The following is a 17,098-nucleotide window of genomic DNA, read 5'->3' on the forward strand; positions in this document are numbered from 1 at the left end:
AAGCATCCGCTCTGGTGCCAAAATGGGTTAGGAGAACTCAGGATCACAGTCAATAGGCGCGGAGGGTCTGTTTCTCGTGCCGTGGCTCCTGGTTCTGGAATTGTAAAATTTTAAATAATTGGGTTTTAGAGATATCTATGCAACAAGCTGCTATCCTCTGAGATTCATTTGTGAGTCTCTGGATCATGGTTGTTAATGCGCTTAAATGGTGCCCAGAGGCACTTTATGGGCATGACTGTGAGGACCCAGAAGGGCAGGGAGGTGGGAGGAAGCGGCCCATTCCTGACCATATGAGGCCTGGAGTTTTCAGTCACTGACTGGTCCCGCATACCTGGGCTTTTCAGTGGGTTCATTCTCGTGCGTGGGGGGCTCAGGAGGAGCTTGTGCAGATCAGCCATGAATTCTGGAGGTTTGTGGCTGATGGGGTTCATTGGGGCAGGCAGCGCCTGCTCCTGTCTAAGGCGCCCCAGTGAAATCAGCCTGGCGCAAGGTCCAGAGACAGCTCTGCAGCAAGCTGCTCTCTTCTGAGGTTTATTTGTGAGTTCAAGGAGGAGGTTATTCTTTGCCTGAAAAGACAGTGGTGGGGCCAGGAGCCTTGCACGTGACTGACCTGGGTTTGATCCCTGGCTCACTCTTCAGTCCTCCACCAAGCCAAACAGGACCGATCCCTGATGTCAGAGCCAAGAATAAACCCTAAGCATCACTGGATGTGGTCCAAAAGCAAACAAACAAACAAAAAAAGGAAAGACAATGTAGGAAATGCAGCAATAGTTGTAAAATGCCTTGGAGGTTATCAAAAATATAAGCACTAAATTGAGCAATTACTGTTTTGCTATTTTAAAACTAGCAAAGATTGGGACCAGAGAAATAGTTCAGGAGATGAGGCACTTATCTTGCATGGAGGCACATCAGCCACCACCCTTCTCTGAATCCCCAGTACCACACATGGTCCCCAGAGGTCCACCAAAGATCACTCTTGTGGGCAGAGCTGGGAATCACCCAGAGCTGAGCACCACCCCAAAATGAATTTTTTCTTTAGATAGCATTAATTATTTTATCCTCAGAGAGTATAATGGAAAGGATATCAAGATGAAATAAAAAGGGAAAAGTATGCCAGGAATTTTTATGTTACTCCCTGTATTCCCAGCGTGGGCTTGTAGCTAATCTCAGTGTCCTGTGTCAAGAGGGGTTCTCAGTGATTAACTGTCAGATGAGTGTTGATTGCATTTCCTATTGTTCATAGCCATGTTTAGATTTCCCAGTGCTGAGGAAAGAATATCACTTAGTACTTCATGCCAGACACTTCATAAACTCAATTTCATTTAAAACTTCCCACATCTCTGTCTTATTACCTTCATTTTACAGTTGAAGAACTGAGACCATTTGACATAGCCTGTAATCAAAGATGTGCCCTAATACTATATCATCTTCTGGAAAGTTCTCTCCTTGGATTCATCTAGCTAGGACAGTTTTATGGCCTAGTTTTCTAGGACCAAATATTTTGGCAGAGGATGTTTTCGCTTTAACATGTTCTTTCTATTTACCTTTCTTTTCCCATTTTATGCAGCTTTTGTGCTTTCCTTTATTTTGTGTATGTGTTTTTTTGCAGTGATGGCGGGGCGGAGTCACACACACTTAGTGGAGGCTCTTACACACTGGTCTTGAGGCTCACACACTCTCCCATTGTGCTCACTCGGTGTCTCATAAAGGAGTTTTGCTTGCATGCTTAATGTGATTGTGGTGATTTGGCAATTGTTGTTGTGGCACTGGGAACCTCAAACTTAGCAGAGAACTGGAATCGCACGGATTTACAAGTACAGGGCTAGTGCTCTACCACTGGAGTCCGCCATCAAGGGCAGCGTAATTGATGGTAGATCACAGAATTGACGAAGCAGGAGCTGGAGCGATAGCATAGCGTGTAGGGCGTTTGCCTTGCACATGCTGACCTGGGTTAGATTCCCAGCATCCCATATGGTCCCCCGGGCCCCGCCAGGAGTAATTCCTGAGTGCAGAGCCAGGAGTAATCCCTGTGCATTGCCAGGCGTGACCCAAAAAGGAAAAAAAAAATGAAGCAAATCAGCTGCACTCTTTCTTTCCACTCTGTTATCTCATTATAGCTCTGCCAGTTGTTTGCTTCCTCTCTTTACCTATAACAAACTAGAAATACCAGAATATTAGAAGTTGCATGTCCACCTCTTCTGACACCAGAGCGTTTCTCCAGCTGACTTCTGTTTCTCTGCCAGTAATTCATGTTATTCTGTTCCCTACTTTTCAGTGGCCTTAGGTCATACTTCCTTCCACCAGTCACACCACTCATAATCACGTCCCTGCTCCCACAATTGGCTGCTCTTTCCTGACTTTGCAAATGTCAGTGATTACTTAGAATCACATTGAAAATCAAGTCTGGCAGCTTCATGGGAGGGAAAAAAATGGGACTCAGTGATCCTCAGAAAACTGATTAAGAGAGACTTATTGTCCGAAATTTTAGAACCTCGGGTTAGGACTCCTTTAAAACATGGAGATTTCTCCCGTTTAAATTGCCTTAGTGGAGGGCCAGAGCGATAATACAACAGGTAGGTCATTTGTCTTACACTCGACCGACCTGAACTCAATCTCCAGCATCCCATATGGTCCCCTAAGCACTGCCAGGAGTAATTCCTGAGTGCAGAGCCAGAAGTCACCCCTGAGCATCGCTGGGTGTGACCCAAAAAGCAAAAAGTAATAATAAAAAAATTTTTTTTTAATTTTTAATTGCCCTAGTTGATAGCACTTTTGTAGTTTGATCGTTTCAGAATGAGTCAGTTTACATTTAGATTTGTATTTAAATTAATGAGATCTGGCCTGTTGGCTTGACCACCCTTCTAAGATTATTCCAGGATCCATTTGTCACTCCAAATATGCTATTTTAGGAAGAAACATATTTCTGTATATTTTCTTAAGATTTGCAGCCCATTTCTAGAAGATCTTACCCATAAATTCATTGCTTTTCACATACCTGTTCAAAGTCATAAATATTTTACTTACAGTCAATGTGGCTCTCTGGAGATCAAATTTTGTAGGTATCTGAATTTGTACTCTTGGGGGAGCTGTCTCCCCAGCAGTGCTGGGTAAAGGACCACTCCTGGCAATACTTCGTCACGTGGGTTGGGCACCTCAGGCTTTGTGGTACTATGGACCACCAGAGCCACCATAGCAGTGCATGGTGTTGGGGTTCAGACTCAGGTTCCAGCTCGTGCCTAACCACAGAGTTCTTTTCCTGGACCCAGATAATAGTATCAACTGCAACTTTGCTTGTATTGCAATCTCGAACTTCATGGTCACTTTTTATTCAGTTGACTGACTTTAAAACTTTTTCAGTATTATGTAGAATTCCACTAAAAGGCTTCAACTTTCACTCTGAAAGTTTGAGAATCTAGTTAGCCTGGACCTGGTCCAGCTTTTTTCAATGAAGCTTGGTGAACTCATCTTTTTAAATGTGAATGACTTAAAAGCATAACATAAGGCAACCTGCAATTAAATGCCCATTCATCTGCTTATTGTCTCTTTTGTTAAGATACTTTGCTCCTTTCTGTGTAATGGAATAATGAGTACCTATCTTTGAATGTTGTCATTATTAAATGAGATAATGAGCTTAAAGCTGTTTAGAGGTAGAGACACAGTTGATTGAAGTCCTTTATGCTTAAAGATTATTGCCATCATTTGAATACTTGCTCTTAAAACTTGGTAAGCTTATGTGGGATTACTGCCAACAGGATTCTGGAAACAGGGTGCCTAGTTCAGAGTCCAAGTCGCTTTGAATCCCTAGGAGTCCTTTCCACATTTAAGTAACTAGGAATGTTAAATCAGGCCTAGTTCATAGCTGGGTATGAACATGGCATACATTTGTTGATTGTTGCTACTTATAACAGTATGTGGGGCAGAAACTAACGTCAGTAAGCATCAGCTATAATTGCTACTACTACTACTGTTACCTCTTCCCTGATGTTGTCACCCATGCGTTTAAAGTAGTTTATTGAAATTCTTTGATAAATGATTTCCTTGCTCTTCGGAGTTACTTCTTTGAACCAGGTTTGGCTATTGATAGGGATTTGGTTTCTGTCTACTGAAGGTTCACAGCATCTCTGGGACCTTCAGGGCATTTCAGTGGGCATTTGACACCTCTTTCCCTCTCTCAGGCTCTTTGGACCTACGGGCACAGTCCAAGGACCGTTGTTTTACACACAGACTGAAAAAGAACATCCGACTCTACCAAAAGTCTACGTGTCTGTCTGGCTTGCTACTTCCCTTGCAGTGTAGCTAATAACCTGTTTCTGCAGATGGCTCTCATGAGATTCTCAGACATTGTGGACTCCTCTCCACCCCATTTCACATATTTGTCCTCACTGTCACTACTGGAAAAGAAAATTTTCCCTTCCCCCTAAGAGATGGGAAGCAGCGCTATGAACTATAAAAAGGTAAACTTTGGGTCTGGTTAGACCTAGGATCAAGAGCCCTGAAAAAAGCAGTAGCAGGAGTTAACTTAAGGTTTTGAAGTCTCTGTTGTGCTATGTCCAAATGGATATAATTTGCTTTTAGAATATTCACTGGGATGGGGAGATAGTCAGATGGTAGATCGAGCACATGTCTGACACATGCAAGGCTCTTGAGTTCAATTTTCAGTGCTCCCCCGGCACCATTGTGTGTGACTTCTGTTTTTAAAAAAGAGAGGTAATACGGGGGTTAAGGGGCTTACCTTGCACACGACCAACCCTGGCACCACATATGATCCCCTGAGCACTGCCGGGTATGGGCCCAGTCTCCCCCCAACACACACACACCCAGTACAAAAGTATTTTAATAAATCCTATGCTTGTTGTATGTAGTTTGTCCTATCCTTTAAATGCTTATCCGAGGAAGACAAATAGCATGCTGGGAGCAGTCAGGGCTGTTCCTGGCGGTGGGACAGGTCGTGCTGGGATAGAATGCTGAGCCGCCTCGCACAAAGCCTGCACGCCAGTCCGTAGCCCTCTCCCCAGCCTGCCCCTCTTTATTATTTCGTTATCTATTAATTTTACCTCTTTTCACACCGAACCACAGCCTACTTGCATCAGGCTTATTTCCCAAGTAATTCATAGTATTCATTTCTTGTTTTGAAAAGCACAGCAAGCAATTCAGTAGGATGACGGGGGTTAATAATTTCATTTCTAGTTACTAATTCCAGTAGCAGCTGTTTTTTGCTAACAGTGAAATAGGCCAGTGCCAACACCTTTACAATTCCAGGAAAAACACACTGTACCATGATGTGTACTAAGCTGAGGACAAATGTGTGTTTTGTTTTCTTTCAGGAAACATAGAAATATTAATCAGGATTAACTCATTCTGCTCCTACAAGTGTTTCCACTTATGTTTCTCATGAGTTTCCTAGCTTAAACGACTGCATTCTATTTGGGGTGGCAGAGAGTTATGTCACAGGGGTAATAATATCCTCGTTATTTCTATATATATAGAACATACCCAGAACTTCCCAAATTGAAGTATTATTAAAACGCAAAAACTGGGAAATAGGTTTCCTTAGTGTTAGATGAACAGATCTGGGCCCGAGAGAAATTTGTCAAGCACTGCCTTGCACACATCCGACCCAGGTTCAAGCTCCTCCACTCCATGTGTCCCCCCAGGTCTCTCCATAAGTGATCCCTAAGTTGAGTCAGGAATAAATCCTGAGCACTGCCGGGTGTGTCCCCCAAAACAAAACAAACCAGGGGAAAAAAAAGTATCTGTGTTTATTGTTAGTTGGGAAGAAATGCAGATTTATAAAAACAATTACATAGAGCCTAATTTCTGGCCAGGCTGGAGCGATAGCATAGCGGTAGGGCGTTTGCCTTTCATGTGGCCGACCCGTGTTTGATTCCTCCGCCCCTCTCAGAGCCCAGCAAGCTGCTGAGAGTATCCCGCTCGCGTGGCAGAGCCTGGCAAGCTACCCGTGGCGTATTTGATATGCCAAAAACAGTAACAATAAGTCTCACAATGAGAGACGTTATTGGTGCCCGCTCGAGCAAATCGATGAGCAACGGGATGACAGTGATAGTGAATATCCAGAATATCCAGCCCCCCCCCCAAAGGGAATCCTGGACCCCTGTGATCAGCCTGGGAAGAGACTTCCTGGCCAGGCATCGCCCCCAATGCGCCAATCTAACTTCTCAAACTCGTGTGTAACTGTGGCCGAAACTTTCTTCCATTCCCCAGCCTGAAACTTTAGCCTCCCACACCCCTGGAACCACCCCTCAGGGCATCCCTTTAAAATCTCTAACTCCAAAACTGCATGGATGCACTAGTGTACCAGGCGAAGAAGTTACTTCATCTGTATCCTTTGTTAGTGGTACCAGTGAACCCAGACCTCACAATTCTTCACCTCTCCATAATCACAGTAACACACAATGACAGCCCAGCTGCAGGTGCCTAAACATACAACAGCACACTGGAAACAATTCCAGAACGCAAAGGTCACAATGGTGAAACAAGCAGAAACTCATCAGGCTTAGGGAGTGAAGTTGCTAGCCCAGGTGAAACAATAGTAATGAACTATATAACTTCTCAGATAAGGAATTCAGAGTGGAGCTGTTAAGGATGCATAAGGAGCTCAAAGAAGCAGTGGAACACACTGCTAATAAAATACCAGAGGATATGAAAGCAGAAATGAGGAAAGTTCAAATGATAATACAGGCAGAAATGACAGGCCTAAAAAACTTGGTAGGTGAAATGAAAACCTCAGTGGAAGGCCTCAGCAACAGAGTAACAACTACTGAGGACAGAATCAGTAAGCTGCAAGATGAGGTGCAGAGAAACTGCAGACAAGAGCAGAAAATGGAAAAGAGCCTCACAATAAACCAACAGATGTTGAGAAAATTGGGATGAAGCCAAGAGGAATAACATAAGAATCATTGGAGTTCCAGAGGGACAGGGGGAAAACCCTGATGAAGAAGCAATTGTCAAAGATGTCACTGCTGAGAATATTCCCAGAGCTGAAGAGCACATGCACCCAGATTCAGGAGGCCCAAAGGGTACCAGCTGAAAGAAATCCAAGAAAAAATACTCTAAGACACATCCTTATCAGAATGATAAAATACAGATATAGATAAAATTCTGAAAGCAAGCCAAGATCAAAGAAAGAAATTGCTTATAAAGGGGTATCCTTAAGATTTACAGCAGACTTAGCTGACCAAACTCTCGGGGCCTGAAGACAGTGGTGGGACTTAGTGGAAAAACCTCAAATGAAATGAATGTGTCACTAAGAATACCCAGCTAGACTCTGTTTCATACTTGAAGGATCAGTAGACACCTTCACAGACAAACAAAAACACCCAAACTTCATAGACTCAAAACCATGGTTGCAGAAAACACTACATGGATTGGCACACACAGGGGAAGCAGGATGGGGCTTGGAAGAACTAGGAAGACAATAGAACAGCCAAGTGTGAAGGGAAGGTGAGACTCCTTAGAGGACCATCCTCGGTTTGTGCACAGCAGGAGGGAAGAAATACCCCTCCTTGTCCACAGAGGGGGCAGGATGATGTGGTAGGAGAGAGGTCAGAGGTCATGGTACAGATGCGGTTATTCTGAGTTTGATAGGAATCAGCAGCAGTAAGGACTCCATAATACACATTTCATTCTTTTTATTTATTTATTGTTTCCGGTTTTTTCCATCAGTGTTCTTTTTCTGTTCCAGATTCCAATAGAGCACCATACATAGCTTGTAATGTTATTTTAATTTGCGCATTTTGTTATGATTAAATTAGAATATTTCCTATGTTGTAATATTTTTTAATTCCTTTCCCCATGAATTGTTTACATTTTCTTTTTTTTAAAATTAATTTGGTTTTTAATTGAAGAATGATGATGAGGTGCACAATTAACCAGTATACGTTTCCTACCACCAGTGTCCCCAGGTTTCTGCCACCCCCCCCACCCAACATGTATCTTTTGTAGGCACTTTAATTCCCCCCTCTCTCTCCCCCTCTCCCCCTCTCTCCCTTTCTCTTTCTCCCTCTCCCTCTCCCTCACCCCTGCCACACCTTTTAGATATTACAGTTTGCAATACAGATACTGAAAAGTTATCAGGCATACCCCATTACCTACTTTCAGCACTCAGTTCTCATCTAAAGTGCTCATTTCCAACTACTATTACCATACTGGTCCCTTCTCTATCCTAACTGCCCTTCACCACACACACACACACACACACTTGTGGCAGGCTTCCAGTCATTGACCATTATTTATTTCCTAAGTTTTTCTTTCTCATAAGTAAATAATATGAAAGCATTTCCTAAACTGTTCTTCAGCAGTGTCACAGACAAGCATGTTATTTAAACCTGCTTTGATTTCAGTCTACCAAAATACCAGAAAGATTAAGTCTCCTTTGATTCACATGCCTATAAATCAGGACTATATGTTGGAAAAGGCCCTTTGTGACTTGGGAAAGTTGTACAGATCTGGAGATGCTGGCTGGAGTGGTCTCCATGTCTTCTGTTGCCATGGTACATAGGTGTCTTCTTCTGGGCTTAGTATTGATACAGCAGCTCCTTCACCAGTCAGAATCTGTGGTTCTTTGCTCCCCAAATCTATACCTGGAGGGATTGATCTTTTGTCAGATATATGTGACATTTGGAGGAAGAGCATTAGAAGTGTAAGATGGCTCTTTGTGTCAAATGAAGTTTGCGTTACTGTGGCAGATGTCAGAACACGCCACAAACTTCCAAGAGACCAAATATTGGCATTGCCGTCATTGGTGGTGGGGGCGGGGGGTTGCCATGGATCAGTCACACACACTGTAGGAAATCTCCGAACCAAAGCATTCAAGTTGCATTAGCTTAGAAATGAGGGCTGAATGGTGCTGGCTAATTTTCCTTGAATGCAGTACCTACCCAGCCAAGTATTTCTTTCCTTCTTAAACATTGTGTGTCACTATTTGGTTGTAAATGTTGGTAAGTGTTTGAGAAGCATTAGAGTAACATGTATTTGGGAAGAAGAAATCCTTCTGGAGCTAGAGTACAGAGGGTAAGATGCGTGGCCCGCACACACCTGGGTTCGATATTCTGCATCCCATATGTTCCTCCGAGCCATGCCGGGAGGAATCTCTGAGTGCAAGAGCCAGGAGGAACTCCATAGGATTACCGGGTGTGACCTACAAAAATTAATGAGGAGAAGAGGGAGGAGGAGGTGGAAATTCTCTGACAACGTTTGTATATTAAAAAGGTCTAAAAATATTCTTAAATTTTTGAGAAATTGCTTTACTTAGAAACTTAAAACCTGTTGGGGTCAGAGCAGTAGTAATTTAGACATTATTTATGATTAACTCCACTTCGCCTTTTTTTAATTTAGCACGTCTCGTCCAGGTTCGGTCCTCAGCACTGCCTGTCCCCTGGACCTGCTGGGAGTGATCCCTGAGCACCGCTGGGCTGTGTGTGTTTCTCCCTCCACCTCTACCCCCCATCCCTCAATGAAAAAGAAACTTGAAATCTCTCCTTAAGGCAAATCAGCTTAAACCTGAAAAGTTCTTCCTTATGTCTGGCTCCAGTTTTCTACAGTTTGAGTGTTTTCTTTACTATGCACATGGAAAACAGCTCCCAATCCCTGGCTTCTAGCCAATCACATACTAGAAGATGCTTATTAAGTCACTCCATGACCTTCTTTCATAGGACTGATTAGTGCCTTGAGCCAATCTTCAAGGTTCCATCTTCCCCTTCTTTTATCATCTCTGATGTACATCCCTTCTTTGCATATGGATGTCAGGTTCGCACACAGCATTGTAAAAAGAGTCTTTGGCTTAGTGTGGATCCCTGTCTCCGCAGGCTCTCAGATAACATTATCTTTCATAGAGAAAACCTAACAATTTCATCAACCACCTCAGAAGATGAAGGAGCAGTTCTTTTCACTGTGGACTAGATTATGGCTACAATTGCTGGTTTTAGAGTCTAAGTCATTTAGCAACCCTGATTTTAGATCCACATACGAAAAAAAATAAAATGTAGGCCCGTGATCTCCTGGCTTTCCAGTTCTTTGTTTGACATCTAGTTCTGTACTAGGTGTCTCATACAGAAATCCTTTCCATGCACTGTAACCTCAGGAAAAGCAGTTTCCTATAGGACTTTACTTCTCCTTTGCATGTCTAAGTCAGATTTTCATGCAGTGAACATGAAATCCCTGGGATCTCTTGCTTCCTGTCCCGACAGCTTGCTTTGGTATGGGACAAGGGCCACTGTTTTCTGTGCCGAAACTTACAGAAGTCATGAAAGGAGAAAAATCTTCAAAGTGTCTTGGCAGCATAGGCTGGTAAAACAAAATTTGTCTAGTCTCAATATTGAGAATGACTCAGCAATGGAAAACAAATTATCTAATGCTTCCTTTTCAGCAGGTCCGACTTTAGGGGAGAGACTCTCCAAACAGTAATAGTGAGTTTTGTTGAAATATTGAATGCAATGAAAGTGAAAGTAAAGTGAAATTCATTAGTTACATAGGCAGGGGGAGGGGCTAGGGGTGTAGGGGTGCGGGGTGGAGCTATACTGTGATTCTTGGTGGTGGAATATGTACACTGGTGAAGGGATGGGTGTTCGAGCATTGTATAGCTGAGACTTAAACCTGAAAACTTTCCACGTGGTGACTCATTAAAATTTTTTTTTTTTTTTTTGCTTTTTGGGTCACACCCAGCGATGCTCAGGGGTTACTCCTGGCTCTGCACTTAGGAATTGCTCCTGGCAGTGCTTGGGGGACCATATGGGATGCCGGGGATCGAACCCGGGTCGGCCGCGTGCAAGGCAAATGCCCTACCCGCTGTGCTATCGCTCCGGCCCCTCATTAAAAAATTTTTTAAAAAATATATCGAGAATGAGGTGCAGATGTCTGAAATTATCGTGGTCTATTAGTTAGGGCCTTAATTGAGTCACTGATATGACCTCTCCCATCCTTTTTTTTTTATATAAAAACACAAATTCATTGAGTGGAAATTCTCTGGCATGAGGATTTTTAATCATTACTATCTGTTGACCTCTCAGTGTCTGTGTTGCAAGCCATAATGCGCAAAAGTAGAGAGAGAGTATGAGAAATATTGTCTGCCATGAAGGCAAGGGGAGGGTGGGGAGGGGGGGGGTTATACCTGGGATATCGATGGTGGGGAATGTGCACTGGTGGAGGGATGGGTTTTTGATCATTGTGAGATTGTAACCCAAACATGAAAGCGTGTAACTATCTCACGGTGATTCAACAAAATTTAAAAAAAAATTATTACTATCTGTCAGGTGGGGCAGACATAGTGTTTCATTGCTTACTTCGTCAGGCTTCTGACTAAGCCTAGTGTGGTCTCCGTGCTGAGGTATTTCATTCCTGGATCAGCTCCTGCAGGTAGTGAGCATTCCAGCCTCAGCCTGTCCCTAGCCTTGACCTTGGACTAGAGCAGGCAGAAAGACAAGATAGGACCAGAATGGTCATGTAGTGATTTTATATTTGTAGACAGACTTAAGTTGTACACCGTCATATAAGAACAGCGAGGTCTCTGTGTGTTTTCCATGTCAGATGGGTATTGTGCCAACTGCGTAACAAGATTTAAAGGAGGCACATATCACACGAACACGAGACAGAAAAGGATCTCTCTGTTTTCATATACGCATTCAAGAGATTAGCTGGCAAATGATACAGAGTCCTTATATTTTTCCTCTCTCTTAACATAGGGCCCGTCAGACAAAGTCTCACAGGTGCTAGTTGTCCTTTGACTTTTGATAGAAATCATGGAAATTTTACTTTGCGGACGAAATTTGGATACTCAAGACTTTTAGCTTTTGGCGAATGGCTGGTTCCATTTACTTGTTTATTTGGGAGGATCTCTCCAGGAGTCCTGAGGGGCTGAGGGACCACTGCCAGGTGCTCTTTGCCCATGCTGCAGACCTGCCCGTGTAGCACCCAGGTCTGTGGGTGTGGCACTGCTTGAATCTGGCAGTGCTGAGAGCCACCAGGCTATCCTGGTTCTCGGAGGACTCAGTAGGGCCACATCTGGCGGTGCTGAGGAGATGAGGGGCTGGCTGATAGTACCGGGCATCACACTGTGGTATTGTGCACCAACCTCAGAGCTAGCTGCCTGGCTTGGAGCCTTTTTGGAGGGGCAGATGTTAGTATACCACATTTTACAGCAAAATACGGTAATCAAAGTGCTCAGCCATTTACATTTGAGTATATAAAAAATTCCAGAAATATTTATTTTCCTGGAATATTAAATGAAAAGGATTTTGTGGGTTCTTTACGGATTCATCAGCCCAGAATGACCAGTGGGTGAGAGCCCCAAGCATTCCCAAAACGGACAGCTAAGCACAAGCATTAGCCCCGGGCACTGCTTGAGGTGGCCAGAAAAACAAAACTTTCCAGTTAACCCTTAGGATGTTATGGCACCATTTTAAAAGCAATTAGCTGGATACCTAAGAGTCTTCCTTTTTTTTTTTTTTTAATTTAGTCATCATGAAATTACTGTTATTCATGATTGGGTTTCCGGCATACGCACGCTGTCTCAACACTGGTCCCTTCAACAGTATCCACTCCCTCCCATCTCCCACGTGCCTCCCACCCACCACTGCTTTCACTCCTACGAGAAGCACTTCACGCATGTATTTATAAAGTACTGCAATTTGCAGTACTGATGCTGAGAGTTTGCATATCTGACATTTGACCACCTTTCAGCACCACCTCCTCCTCCCAGTTGAACACTTTCTCCACCATAGACGTTGCCCCCCTCCTGGTCCTGTCCCTCCACCCCCTTGAGTAGCATGTTTCATACTGAAGACCAGGCTCCTATTCTTTGTTTTTGTTATCTCTGAACTTCATTATTCCACCATTATCTTTCTTTTTATCCCGCATATGAGAAAGATCACTCTGTGTCTGTCTCTCCCTGCTGACTAACGTCACTCAGCATAATACTCTCTGGGTCCCTCTGGAGTTTTCATTATTGAATGACATTCAGAATTCTAATGGTGTGGGTAAGACTTTCCCAAGTGTCACTAGCTTATATTTGAGGGCAGAGTGTTTTCTTTTTTTAATTTATTATTGAATCACCATGAGATACAGTTACAAGCTTTCTTGTTTGCGTTTCAGTCATACAGTGATGAAACACCCATCCCTCCACCAGTGCACATTCTCCACCACCCATGTCCCCAGTATACCCGCCCTTTCCCACCCTCCCCCTGCCTCCATGGCAGACAGTTTCCCCCATGAGGACAAAGCTTTATAGATTCATTTCTTTTCTTGATACTCTTGAAGCAGTGCCCACCAGTCTTGATTTCTTCATTACTGAAGGCATGTCCTTATACCACAGTACAGTCTCTCGACACTGGGCCTTGTACCACAGGCAGCAAACCTGCATGCAGCTGAGGGCCGCATCCCGCTCATAACCTCTCCACTTTCTCTTTCCAGTCTAACAGGCAGCCAGCGAAGTTGAACCTTCTCACCTGCCAAGTGAAGCCGAATGCCGAGGACAAGAAGTCTTTTGACCTGATATCACGTGAGTCCCTTTTCTCTCCAAGTCAGTTGCTAGGAAATGTGGCTCCTTCCTATTTCCCTTCACCAGCCCCTGAAGCAGCATCTTTCCAGGCCTGGTCTCCCAGCTGTCCCTGCACATGGACTGACTCTAGAAAAAACTACTCATTCTCTGCACTTACTCTAGAATTTCCGGCAAGTTAGGAAGATGTGACAGTGTCAGATCTGACCCTCAATAGAATGGAACTGGGTTTGTCATTTAAACTGAACCAGGGTTTTTTTAATGGTTTTAAATATATATTTTATTTTCATGAAAGTAGTTCGCAATAGTTCATTACAGATAATATTCAAACATCAATCCCACCACCAAGCATCTTCCCACTACCATAAGAGGGTAGAGTGTGAAGGTTGTTGTATTTCATTCTGGAGCCATTTAAGCCTGAATATAAGAGAATACAAGCAAGTATGTCAGAAACCACACAAATGCATGATACGTTTGATAAATAAGTGAGGTAGAGTGTAAGAGGTCATGTGGCTACAAATGTGACCACATGCTCCAGGAAATTCTGTGGCGCTCTCTTCCAGGAGCTTTAGTTTATAGTCTCTGGATCTTGGCCGTTGATGAGATTACATGGCACCGGGGGACAGTTTGTGGGTGTGACTGCCAAGCTACTGGAATACTGGGGTCCTAGGGGGAGGAGGCCCAGTCCCAATCAAGCGGGCTTAGAGATCTCCGTCACAGGTTCCCGCGTACCTGGCTTTTCCTGCCAGTCCACTCTTGAGCGAGGCTGAACCAGTTCTTGACTGTGAGTACATAGCTTTATCTTCTGGGATCAATGACCAAAGAACGCTCCTGTTTATGTGAACCGAGGGAGCCCCAGACATTGATGTTTTGTTGCATGCTGGCAGGCGGCTCAGCTGCGTTCCTGTAGTTACTAAGTACGGGTATTGATTGTGCCCTGCAGTAGGCCCTCATTTAAGGTTATCGGTCATCTTCCAGATGGACTTGAAGTGGAAAGAAAAAACAAAAGCAAATAAATTCTAATGTGATTTTGTTCACTTTTCTTCTCATCAGCCTTATTCAAGAACTTGCTGTGTATCGGTATAGTTTGTTTGTCCAGAGTTTTATTCCTGCAAAATTAGACATTTGGGGGGAGGGTGAGGAATAGGGAAGCCATACATGGAGTTGTGCCGGGACTGTTTCCAGTTCTGTGCACAGGGGTCTTAGCCTCAGTGGGGCTTGGGGGACCATGTGGTAGGAGGATTGGTCTAGGATTGTTAGATGCATGCAAGCAAGGACCTCAAACCCTACACTGTCTCTGCAGCCCCATATCAGACTTTCTAAAGGGGAAAAAAAAGGTGTATGTATTTCCTTGCTTCTGAGCATAACTGCCTTGAAGCTTTCTGCACGTGAGATACTCCATCCTTGATAGGGCTCAAGCCTGGAGTTGAGACTGGGCTTTTCTCCTGTGGCCCCCGACCCATGCACTGCATGCCCAGAGCCTCAGCCAGTGGGCACCACCCTTTCCCTCGAGGCTTGCACCGTTCCCGGGATTTGCACTCTGGATGCACTTTCCCCTCTTGGTAGTTGAGAGGAGACTTGTCAACATCATGCCAAGAAAGTGATTCTCGGAATAATCCTTAAGTCCTACCACACTAGCTTTCAGTATTATGTCTTTTCATCACAACCTCACCAGGCAGGGCAGCAGCCTAAGTGTATGATCTGTACTTCCTGTACTTCGTGTGTGTGTGTGTGTGTGTGTGTGTGTGTGTGTGTGTGTGTGTGTGTGTGTCCAGATCTGTACTGGGCAGCAGCCTAAGTGTATGATGTGTACTTCAGGGATGTGTGTGTATGTGTGTTTGTACTTTGGGTGTGGGCAGCAGCCTAAGTGTATGATCTGTGTGTGTGTGTGTGTGTGTGTGTGTGTCCCCAGATCTGTACTTTGGGTGTGGGCAGCAGCCTAAGTGTATGATCTGTACTTCGTGTGTGTGTGTGCATGCGCGCGCATGTGTGTGTGTATGCATGTGTGTGTGTGTTCCCAGATAGTCCAGACTAAGTCCACTTCCCCTATAACCTATGAGAAAGAAATGTGAGACACTGAAATTAGAAGATGACTTCAGAAAGCCAAGAATGCCTGGATTTGAGCCCCTGCAGGGTATTATGAATAAGCTTCAGTTATCGGTCATCTGCTTTGTGTCAGGTACTTTAAATGCATTGTTGTTTCAGGGGTCTTTGTTGGTGTGGCTCGGTTTGGGGGCCATACCCAGCAGCGATGCTCAGGGCTTACTCCTGGCTTTGTGCTCAGGGATCTCTCCTGGTAGTAGGCTCTGGGGACAGAGCAGGCCCATGGCACTGACGACATTGACTAGATCTTAGCACTAAGGTCAGGCAAGAACTGAGCCTCTTGGGCTTTCCTGCCCCACTGAGTGTTTACATGGGACGTTCACACAGCCACTCTTTCCGGAAAACGAAGGGAGTAAGTGCCTAACCTGAGGTGGTCACATCTGCTTAGAAACCTTTCAGAAAGTACCCTGGTATGCACCTGCCCAAACTTTGCTAGTCAAGCTGTCCCCTATACACACACACACACACACACACACACACACACACACTAGGAAGCACCTGACTCTCAACTTGTGAGCTATTTACATGTTTCCTAGGGAGAGAATTTCTCCTTGTTGGTGCTGTCTGTGAGCTATGAATCATTTCCAAAAAGGAAATTGCTTTTTTTTTCCCTTTGCCACACCCAGCAGTGCTCAAGGCTTACTCCTGGCACTACACTCTGGTGGGGCTCAGGCCACCATACAGGTGCCAGGACTTGAACCCACGTGGGCTACATGCATGGCAAATGCCTTCCCCACTGTACTATCACTTTAATCCAAAGGCAGTTCTTTTTTAAGAAGACACAGCAACAGGCAAGGGGTAAACAAAAAGTCAAATAACTGAATTGGCAGCTATCAATCTGCAGTTTTTCACTGAAAGCTACTTGGACCAGATAGAACCTATCTTTTATTTTTTAGGTAGATATTGTCTAAAGTAAGATAGTTGTATGCTATTTGCAGTTATTTTATTGTATTATTATTGTACCAGGGAAAATATTATTACCAAAATGAATTGTAACTGCCAAACATAAAAAATATAAACAGTAAATTTGATCTTTAATGTTTTTTCATTTTCTAGGAACTTTGAAAAAAATCTTTATTGTACTCAGAAGTAATTCCATATTCTAAAGTTGTTTTTTTTTCTTCTTTGTATTTTAGATAATAGGACGTATCACTTTCAGGCAGAAGATGAGCAGGATTATGTAGCGTAAGTAATTTTGAAATCATTGATAATATGCCCTACTATAAATCCTAATTAACCCAGTAATAAAATTTTAAAAATGTATGGGGTCAAAAATAAAATATTCTGAGTTGTAAGCATGTTAAAAAAAAAAAAGAAATCATGGCACAGTATCTGGAATTGGAAAAGCACCTCTTCTGCACAGTGCCGTAACATTTCTTTAACTGCTGAGAGAGACTCAGGGTGGTTCTGCATGTTGGTCCCTTACATCTGCGCCTTCACCGACTGCTCCTCTCTGTGTGCTCTACAAACTCAGCGTTTCTTCCCTGC

General features: G+C 43.8%; 1 protein-coding gene and 1 pseudogene across 1 annotated transcript in view; one reads left to right on the forward strand and one right to left on the reverse strand.

Annotated features, from left to right (window-relative positions):
• The window catches only part of ASAP1 (ArfGAP with SH3 domain, ankyrin repeat and PH domain 1), a 301,291-nt gene that overhangs the window by 220,361 nt on the left and 63,832 nt on the right, over positions 1-17,098 (forward strand). The window contains exons 12-13 of the mRNA XM_012936073.2: positions 13,423-13,510; positions 16,747-16,795. Of these exons, the coding sequence (XP_012791527.2) occupies positions 13,423-13,510; positions 16,747-16,795 (137 nt within the window). The remainder of the gene's footprint in view (positions 1-13,422; positions 13,511-16,746; positions 16,796-17,098) is intronic.
• LOC129402624 (small nucleolar RNA U13) lies at positions 11,536-11,645 on the reverse strand (annotated as a pseudogene).

This window comes from Sorex araneus, chromosome 2 (genome assembly GCF_027595985.1).
Source record: "Sorex araneus isolate mSorAra2 chromosome 2, mSorAra2.pri, whole genome shotgun sequence".
In the NCBI taxonomy this organism is placed as follows: Eukaryota; Metazoa; Chordata; class Mammalia; order Eulipotyphla; family Soricidae; genus Sorex; species Sorex araneus.